Source organism: Prunus mume, linkage group LG4 (assembly GCF_029339155.1).
Source record: "Prunus mume cultivar Tortuosa linkage group LG4, ASM2933915v1, whole genome shotgun sequence".
Lineage (NCBI taxonomy): Eukaryota > Viridiplantae > Streptophyta > Magnoliopsida > Rosales > Rosaceae > Prunus > Prunus mume.
Window position 1 is genome coordinate 8,002,375 of NC_142701.1, and position 10,796 is coordinate 8,013,170.

General features: G+C 33.4%; 1 protein-coding gene across 1 annotated transcript; it reads left to right on the plus strand.

The window, feature by feature from the left end:
• Positions 1-4,606: 4,606 nt before the first annotated feature.
• On the plus strand, positions 4,607-10,548 carry LOC103328242 (ubiquitin receptor RAD23b-like). Its single transcript, XM_008230643.3, has 12 exons — positions 4,607-4,802; positions 5,163-5,324; positions 7,256-7,294; positions 7,389-7,465; positions 7,555-7,593; positions 8,522-8,699; positions 8,772-8,906; positions 8,979-9,044; positions 9,485-9,532; positions 9,620-9,729; positions 9,821-9,908; positions 10,085-10,548. Exons 1-12 carry the CDS (start codon positions 4,737-4,739, stop codon positions 10,199-10,201), a joined length of 1,125 nt encoding a protein of 374 aa, XP_008228865.1. The 5' UTR covers positions 4,607-4,736; the 3' UTR covers positions 10,202-10,548.
• The last annotated feature ends 248 nt before the right edge of the window (positions 10,549-10,796 follow it).

Consider the following 10,796-nt stretch of genomic DNA (forward strand, 5'->3'; position numbering starts at 1 on the left):
TTTGAAATGACGTGTTCATTTCCACTGACTTCTACTTTTTTTTTGACATTTGGTCCGTGTAGTTTTGTTCATTTTCTGTGCTCAATCCAATCATATACATAACACAAAATTTGCATAATGGGTAGAAAATAGAGGAAGTGCATAATTCATTTCTGCATAAAATGCAATAAACTGGTGATACAGTGGCGATATAGTGGCAATAAAAGGGTGTTGGAAATTGTTGTTTGTGTTTATTTTGGGTTTCTTGTTTTGTTTCATTTTATTTACTCATCTTGACCCATTACTAGCTAATAATAGGATGATTACAAGATTAATTTGTGTCGCTTATTAATACAACAATTACATATATGAAGATTAAGCCGAACAACATATCATATCACCAAACATAATCATACAACCAAATACAATCATGCTTTTCTTCAACCCATCACCAAGCATTTGCATATTTATTCATACCTTCCTTTTTTTCTAAATAATTTTTAATAATTATTTCTTACAATGTCTTACAGTGTAATTATGATGCAGCTAAGTGCCTCTTTTTGAAAGGCACGTTGTTCCTTTCTCCTCTTCTTCTTGTTTTCGAATAAAGTATGCCATAAATTTTAAACCCAATGACGAGCCCTAGTCAATATACATACAATAGAACCACAATATTTAGGCAATATATAGACAATCTAGTGGAAATATGAAGGCAATATAATCGCAATAGGGTAGCAATAACTATCGCTAGGATACACGCAATAGGGTGGCAATTAGAGTAAGAGGAGGAGATGGGAACGGCACATGCCACGGTTGGTCTCCCGGGTAATTGACATCTTCATTTGGAGGCAGTACGTCCGACATTTTTAACTATTGCTGGGGACAATTGACAACTGCAGTCTGCAAAAAAACTCAAAGGTACATTCAGTCTCATAATTGTATTTATTGAAAACTTGTAAACAAAAATATGGTCAGCTTTACTGGAGAATGTTTGTCTTTGAGTAAGTGCAGAAGAATGACATTTCCCAAACCTCATATTAAGAAGCTACCTATGTTTCAATTATGTATAGGAACTTGTCTATTTTATATTGTGTTCAAGGAGTTAGTTGCATGTCTATATATGACGAAGTTGGGTATGTAGTTGGTGCATTAAATTGATTGGATTGAAATGTACACCATTTATTCCTTGGCTGTAATTTAGAACATTAGAGCATTACAATAATAGCAATAAAATTGGATTTCAGGCCAAAAATAAATTATGTAACTAAGCAATTTTTGGAAATTTTAAAAACATAGAAAATGAAATTGCCAAATTGGAAAATTGGAAAATTACCTTACTGGGAAATGCCCAATTTTCAAATATACTCAAATCACATAAAGATTGAAAATGACAAAATCTGAAGAACAATGAAAATATAGAAACGTGATACGGCCGAAAAACAAATACAAAGCAACTGCATATAAAATTGGAAATTTGGGAAAATACCAAATTTGTATTACCAATTTGATGCACATGATCCAACAGTTCAGCAAATGTGATGGTCCGTGGAACTATTAAGCCTTTTGAGTCACCCCCTTCATATTTGCACAGCTTCTTTGAGGTTACCCATTTTTCATTGTAACAAACCAGAATAACAATTGTCTCCATTTCTGACCATGAAAAAATGACATTTCATTACCACAGTACAACCACAATAACTAGGCAGTAAGAAGGCAATACAACAGCAATATAAAGGCAATATAACCACAATATAACAGCAATGTAACAACAATACGACTGCAAAATAACATGAACACAACAACATCCACTACATCAGATGGAAAATCCCAAGTTTCCAGATTTACATATCCATATCAATCTAAATGCAATTGGTCAAACCCAGATGGATGAGCATGAAGATTCAAAAAACCTAACTGAAAGCAATTAAACCCAAAACCAATTTAACATAATCCCAAGCAATCAAACAAAACCTATTTCACATAATTCCACATATATTAAGAAAATAATCATCAACCCTACCTTTTCAAGGTCACCGATCTAGTAGAGCTTCAAGGTTGCAAGCACCTATTCAGAAGACATACCTCCAATACGGGGTCGAGGGAAGGGGTTCGCGATTCAAAAGAAAGAGCAAGACAGAGCGAGAGAGAGAGAGAGAGAGAGAGAGAGAGAGAGAGAGAGAGAGAGAGAGAGCGCAAAGAGAAAGACATATAGCTGTGCCAAAGAGAGAACAAGAGAGGTGAGATAGACCAAAATTTCTGAAAAAAGTGATATTTGTGCAATCAGTGAACAATTAAAATTTATTTATAGGTGATAGTTTTAAAATTTTAGGGGAGGGGTGGTATTTTCACAAAAAAATTATAAAATATGTGGCATTTTGAGCTATTTCCCTAACATTATAAGAAGCGAGAGATATTGAACTATAGCTCTACACCAAATTCTAAACTTGAATGTTATGAATTAGTGTTTATAATTAAGTGACATAAAATCACTAATATGGAGTAAGGTTTTTCGGTAGAGATATGATTATGGTATCCCAACATGCAACCACATTCATATGAGATATAGTTATTCTTTTGATGTGCAATTCATAGCATGTATATTCAATTTATATTAATCAAGACCGTATGCTATAAGGAAATCCTTCAATAAGCTTATGAAATATCTCAAGTACATCGCCTAAATCGATTTCTTGAACAATATAAAGTGCCATGAAATCCTTAATCAATGATTAACTAAAAGCGTGTAGCTCAAGTTAAGCACTCAATATTATTATGATTACAAATGGATATAATTTGGTACAAATTGCCTTAATAACTACTTTGAAATCAAATATGATGTTATGTTATTAAAAAAGTTAAAGACTTATGAAGAGTTCAATTATTTGAGAAATAAAAATATTACCTTGGCTAACAAATCGAGTATTTTGCCAACATGATTCTTATCCACAACAATGACGTGTTTACTAATATGAAATGAGAGTTAATTTCTATTCAAGGTCATTCCACTGTTTATTAACACTTAGGAAATCATATTAAGCATGGTGCATGCATAAAAACAACAATCACACCTCATTTTTCAGGAATTGAACTCTATAATTTGGGCAGTATTGTGATTGTTGGTAATCATGGGCCATTAGTAATCCAAATTTTATACCAAAAGTATCCTCATACTTTTATAATAACCCCAAAATAACTTACTAAATTAAACCAACAATGCTTAGAATAATATTATTTATATTATAAGAAAATAGTTAGAATTATATGAAAATAATTTTTTTATTATATATACTGTATCATATATAGTATTGAAGAGAGGAATATATCAATTGAATATTTTTTTTTTACTAATAGGTTGTGCAATTTAAGTGATTTTATGAAGAAGCCGGAAAAGGAATTCTGGCCTTATCTAGAATCACTCTCAAACGAGTCCATTTATCACATAAAATTACTTAGAGCATCTTCAACAACCTCTTCAACAACTTTGGAGTTCTAAAATAGGTGAGTTACATCACAAAAACCCTCTCCAACAGCCTTTTTAATCTCAATCATCAAAGCTGCAACCTTTTTCTCTCTCTTCATGGCTAGTAAGTTAACTTTGGCTCTTCAAACATTTAATTTTACTTTGGAAAAACAAAACCTACCTTGGAAATGTTAAAAAAAAAATGTATTTTTTTTTTCATATAATAAATACATAGACATTTTTCATATTTTTTCATTATTTTCCATGATATTGCATTAATTGAATTGAAAAGTCTGTTGGAGCAAAAATTATTCAAGTAGCAAATAAGGCTTTTCAAATTGCCACGTAAGTCGACAAACTTCAATTTGAAGAGTTTTATTTGCTACTACTATTGGAGAGGCTCTTATAATTAAGGTGATCATTATAGAGAAGCACATCCCATGTAGGGATGACAATTTTCCTCTTAGGTAAGGGTCTTCGTGGGGATTCGACCTTAATAGGTCGGGTATGAAGGATAAAAAATGAGTATCGGATGGGTACAGGGAATTTTATGGGTATGGTATTCGGGGAGGGGCGTGGATGATATTTTAATCCTTGACCAGAACCCTCCTAGTTTAGAATATATATATATATATATATATATATGATATTAAAGTGATTGTGCCGACAAAATTTTATATTATATATTTATATAATTTATATAAATCTTAAGACACCCTACTTATATATTTAGTTAAGTTCTAGTCAATATGTAAACATTTTTATATTGTCTTCTACATATATATTCATTATCTTGCCCTAATCTTTTTTTTTTTCCTTTCAACAAAGTAGTTTTATATTGGTTTTTTTTCCCGTAACGGGGCGGGTTGGGGAACTCATTCTCGAACGAAGATGGGGATGGGGAATCCCTAATATGAATATTGCGGGTATGAAGGCGGGGATGGGGAGAAAAAAGCTTAACAAGAATAAGAAAAGGAATGACATACCCACCTCCAATTCGACTCATTGCCATCCCTAATCCCACGTGCTTCTCTTCATGACGAGCTCTTATATTCACTTCAATTCCAAACTAGTAGCCACAAAACACCACATGCACAATTTCCATTTAAGTCACGTGCGCCACTCGTGCAGTCCACTATTTATTACCAAGGAAATGAAAGACTGATATAGTGCCTACTCGTTCCCTGTACTCGGTTCCCTTCTCGTTGAGGCTTCGGCCTTTTGCTTTTCTAGGGTTTTTCTCTCTCTCTCTCGCCAATCCAGACGCTGTCGTTTCTGGACTTTCCAATTCGCCGAGATGAAGCTCACTGTAAAGACCCTCAAAGGCAGCCATTTCGAAATTAGGGTTCAGCCCACTGACACCGTGAGCATCTTTCTTCATCTCCTTTTTATTTTTTTTGAATTTTGAATTTTTTTGCTCCTATTCAGTCTGTATAGCTAGGCAGAAAACAAGGAGAGAAAAAACATAATGAAAATTCAGATTTTTGAAACTTTTTCTTTCGTTTTTGGGCACCACAATAATTGAAATGTCGTTAATTTTGCTTAAATATATCTATATTTTATTTTATTTTATTTATATGCACATTTACTTACATATTGCATGAATATAATTGCATAAAAGAATAACTTTAATACAAAGTGGTTGTTGTATAGAAGTTTGATGTAATTAGCTGCATTGAAATTTAATATATTTATAATGTACATTTATTACTTTGAATATAAGGTTATGGCTGTGAAGAAGAACATTGAAGATGTACAAGGAAAAGATAATTATCCATGTGGGCAGCAGTTATTGATTCACAATGGGAAGGTCTTGAAAGATGAAACTACATTGGCTGACAACAAGGTCACAGAAGATGGTTTTCTTGTTGTCATGCTTAGCAAGGTATATTTCTCTTAAATCCAAAGGCAATGTGCTAATTATATTCAAAGTTGCTCTTATTCAAATATGGCAGCCACTTTTTATTTATTGATTTTTTAATCAATTATATGATTTCAGTTCTTCACTTTTGGATACTTTGCTCTTGGTTCTAAGATTAGTAAAGAAGTTTCTTATTATGTGCTGTTTGGCAATTTTTTGTACTAGAAATCAGTAATTATAGAGATATTGCTAGTTTGGACATATGTGTTTTATCTCATCATGATTGGCCTTACTTTCAATCTAATGAAACATATAAAAACAGTAGGTAATGGTAATGCAGAACTTTTCTGCCAAAAACGTGTATACTATAAGTTAGGCCACGACTTTTGTACAGTATTTTTGGCTTCTGTACATTAATAGTTATCCACTACCTATATGAGAGTAATGGTTAAACATTCGTATGGAAAGGGATAATTAATAAATGCGGCAAGATACACATGCTTCCACACCTCTATTTTGGGAAGAGGACAAGTTTCATTAGTTTTTATAGTTTATGATTTAATCAAATCAGATATTAGTCTAACAATGTTGAGGATTTGAGCCTGATAATTTTGGCTTTGGAAGTAATACGGTGGCATTTTGAGTAATATGTCAAGGTAATTGTCATTATATGGAGTGCAAGAGTTTACAACATTAAGAATTAATGGAGCTTCCGTGAATGCGTGGCTAACAAAGAATTTACTTGGCGTTTGTTCTAAAGTGAGGTACATTAAGGCCCTATTTTTTACTCAATAAAATGTGATATAATCTTCAAAAAAAGCTAACACTCATTTGATTGATATTAGAAGGATAAGTCTCTGTGTATGTGTGAGCATGAGAGGGAGAGATAGAGGCTAGAGAGAGAGAAAGCGGAAAAAATAAAAAAAAACTACAATTCAGTAACGATGAGAGAAGCCTTTAAAACTGAATCAGATTTTATGCTAGTAATATTACTAAAAGGAAAATAGATATTGAATTAGGGGATAATTAATAAAATATTGGATAGGAAACATATGAATGAAATATGTAAGTTACTCGTATAATAAATACGTTAAAAATATGGAAGTTCTAATTTAGTATTTTTTATAGTAATACGTGAAAAATACATGTATAATATGTAAGTTGTACTATATTATTGAAACATATGTGATAATACATGTATTAAATGTGAAAATACATATGCATGTGTATATTACCCATATAATACATTGGGTTTTTGAGAAACATGTCTTCTATAATTAGGAAGTGTACTGGAGATGGAAGTACTTTAAAAAATACATATGTGCATAATGTGCATATTATATGCAAATTTACTAACTATGATTAACAGTTCTAGGTTGTGTATACTGTTTATCGTCTTTTAGAAACTTGGGATACATTAATTATTTCTGCTGTTACGCTGGGAAAAAAAAAACACGCTTTTTCCTAATGAAGCAAGAATGCCTATTTTCTGATGGTATATAATATTTTTTATTGTGATACTATATATTAGCTGTGTTCCTGATTAAGTTGTTTTGAATCACTATATATTGTTTAGTTGACATGCAATCAGATTTTCATTTGTTCTTTTATTCATTGACTTGCACAAATGATATTTTGTAAAGATATATAATCTAAAAAATGTAATATCCATTCTGGAGCATGAATTATTTTGTAAAGACATATGTCTGTTCAATGGTATGTGTTCTCATCTCCTTGTACTTTGCTAATTGATTTGGGTAGTTCTGGAAGTTTAATTTGCTAATGGTTTATGTTCAATGGTACATGTTTGCTTTACCACAAGTTATCTGTATTCTAAAGTTTAACCAAGATTGGCAGACGACTTTAGAAACTTGTTTATTGTCTGCTTTGTCTGCAATCCGCATAAGCCCTCATCCCTACCATTTTTGTCTCATTTTCTTTCTGCCAATTTTCAGAGTAAAACTTCAGGCTTAGCAGGGGCTTCATCCGCTCAGGTATTATTATCAATCATTTATTGTTTTCTGGGCCCTTTTTTTTTCCTGGTTGTATTTTAATGTTTAAGCTAATTCTTGTATCTCTGCATCGCAGCCTACTTCCACAAATCCTCCTGCAACTCCACCAACCACAAATTCTACAACTAGACCTGAAGCTCCTGCACAACCACCGTGAGTTTACATGACAAGGAGCCTTTTGAACTTGTGTTCAGATTAAATTAGTTCTCTTTAACAAACCTTTACTTTTTGTGCTGCCGCAGACCCGTACAGAGTACCATATCTGCTTCCGACACTGCAAAGTATGATTCTTTATCCTGATTATATTTAACAATCTATTGCTAGGGCATGAAGATACTTGTACAACAGTTGAGAGTTGAATTACCTTAGGTTGTTGCATTAAGTTGCAGTTGTTACTGAGGAATCAAGTACGGTGATTGAAATGACTTTTACTAAGCATCTTTTGAAGGCTGGAATCCTCTGTTTGAGTTGAAGGCTAATTTTTTTGACACCTTCACGTGGATGACTAGAGTTGTCTTTTCCTTTTCCCTCTCGTGGCCTTCATTGTTTCTTTACGATTTTAGCCTTGTATACTTCTTGTATACCTGGTTTGTGCCCACTGGCGCCTTTTAATTAAGTTAATTTATTTATCAAACAGAAAGCATGCACAATCACTGTGTATAAAATTAATTTTTAGATTGCAGTTTGCAATGGTGGTGTGTAATCAGATATTACGGTTGAAATTGGATTCTAACTGTCAATACAAAGTTTTTCAAAACCATCTTGGTACATGCGACTTGAGCCTTGAAGTCAAGCTCCTGAACTTAGTTAAGTTTGTTTACCAGGTTGTTTGTTAACTTTTGCCTTGCTTAAACAAATTCTTTGTACACAATCAGATATTATTAATTAATGTAGATGTAGCTAGGATGGGCTGCTCAATGTGAATATCCAGTGATGTAGCGAATGTATTATCCATGTTGGCATGCTGCTGGTTTAGTTTAGGCATGTTTATAATATATTCTTGTGTGGTATGAATCAGAATTTTTTAAGGGTAATCCGGAAACTGTTCTTATAGTCCTCTTTTTAATTTGTTTTCTTTAATGTATTTTAAAAGAACAGTGTTTATTTTTTTTATATAAAAAAAAAAATTTGTTGGGGTTCCCCTTGCATTGTTTTAACTTCGATTGGCATAGACCATGATGATTTTAAGTCCCTCTGTTACAACTGCAGTGTGCATACTGATACCTATGGTCAAGCTGCTTCAACTTTACTTGCTGGTACTAATCTTGAGCAGACTATTCAACAAATAATGGATATGGGCGGTGGAAACTGGGACAGAGAAACAGTTACACGTGCACTTCGAGCGGCATATAACAATCCAGAGAGAGCAGTCGACTACTTGTACTCTGTATGTCTAGATTTCTTAAACTTGTTGCTGTTATATTGATCTTTATTTAGCCGCTGACATAGTGTTCTTCAGAGTATTCCAGAAACAGCAGAAGTTGCAGTGCCGGTAGGACATTTCCCGGCAAGCCAGGCAACTGAAACAGGGCCAGCCAATGCTGCACCTGTCTCTGGAGCACCTAACTCTGCTCCTTTGAATATGTTTCCTCAGGTAAAATGTAGGATTGTTGGATATGTTTCCTTTACATTTACTTAGCTGGGTATCTAAGCTGGAGTCCTCCAGGAAACACTCTCTGGTGCTGGTGCTGGTGCACTTGGATCCCTCGCCTTCCTCAGGAATAATCGCCAGGTAAGCTTCCTGTTATAATATTTCCAACCAAGATGTATATTCTGTATATTGGATTCTATAAATTAGCAAATCAACACGATTGAACTTGTTGACGTTTTTATAATATTGGTGTTGGAAACAGGGTAGATGGCGCATGTGTTGAGTGGAGATAGTATACGAGTTTATAATACATTTTTATCATATCACTTATTTTTACATTTTTATTTCATTCTTGTATTTTCTGGGAAGAAATAATGTTGTAGAAGCAACCAAAAGTGGATATCATTCTCTTTGTAGCAAGCCATGTTTGGCTAAACTATGTCATATAGTCGTACAAAAGCACTATTACGTGCTTCTAATGAATAGTAAATGTTGGAGATCATGTTTGATTTAGTTTGCATGTTTTATTCATTTGTTGACTATGTAAGGTGTGCTCTACTTAATGTCTGTTTTCGTTATAGTTCCAAGCGTTGCGCTCAATGGTGCAAGCAAATCCACAAATTTTACAGGTTTGCATTTGCTTTATGTCTTAGATTAAAAATTGTGATGGTTTCTTTTAAATGTCTCACAGTTGCTTTGTGCTGCTTTTGTTACAGCCCATGCTGCAGGAGCTTGGAAAGCAAAACCCCCAGCTTTTAAGATTAATTCAGGAACACCACACTGAGTTCCTTCAGTTAATAAATGAACCTCTTGAGGGGTCTGAAGGGTAAGTGTCATAAAAAAGACCGAATTAATTCATGCATAGAAATTGTCAAAATCATGACTTGCCTTTCTTATAAAAGTACTCCATCTTCCAGTGACATATTTGATCAGCCTGACGGCCCTGACCAAGATATGCCTCATGCCATCAACGTAACCCCGGCTGAGCAGGAGGCCATTGAACGAGTATGTATTTTTTATTTATCAAGATTGAACGAGTGTTTATTTTTTTATTATCAAGATTGAACGAGTATGTATTTTTTATTATTATCAAGATTGGACGAGTATGTGTTCTGTCTGTTCCTGAGAACTGTTGCATGTAATATTTTTACATTCACTGATTAGTTTGGTATTTTCTATAGCTCGAAGCAATGGGATTTGATAGGGCTTTGGTCATCGAGGCATTTTTAGCATGCGATCGCAATGAAGAATTGGCAGCAAACTACTTATTGGAGAATGCTGGAGATTTTGAGGATTGAATGATTGTCCTAAACACCCAGTTATGCTTACCCCCATTGGATTCATAGTTTTATTCTTTTGAATCCGCATCCTTGACACTTGCAGCATCTTTACTCAGGTAGTGCGTGTAGTGTTTGGAGCAGCTTATGTCCCCAGATAATGAATTTAATTAATAGTAATTGTTTTTGCCAGATGGAATTTTTAAATAGAACATCTTTTGCTGAGGTTTATTTCTTGTGAGAGAACAGTATGTTGACAAAGGAAAGGTTGAGTTTCTTTTTCCTTCGAAAAAATATATTTCGTCTGCATCTCAAGAACAATAGGGGTTCAATAAACACAGAATTTATTTAACTTATTTTTCTTTTAATATTATAGGTCTCTATTTTAACTTATGTTTTTTAAATGTTACATCTTGTCATCTTTATTTATTTATTATTATCAGAGAATTGTCATCCTTATTCTGTCATCGATTTTTGATATTGTTCCCCTATACTGTACGAAATTTATTTCAATTTAAATCTACTTTGGGGACATAAATTTTTTAATTATTTCACTAAGGGTCTGTTTGATAACCAGTTCAGTGAAAACTATAGACATGTTATATAACAGTTTCCA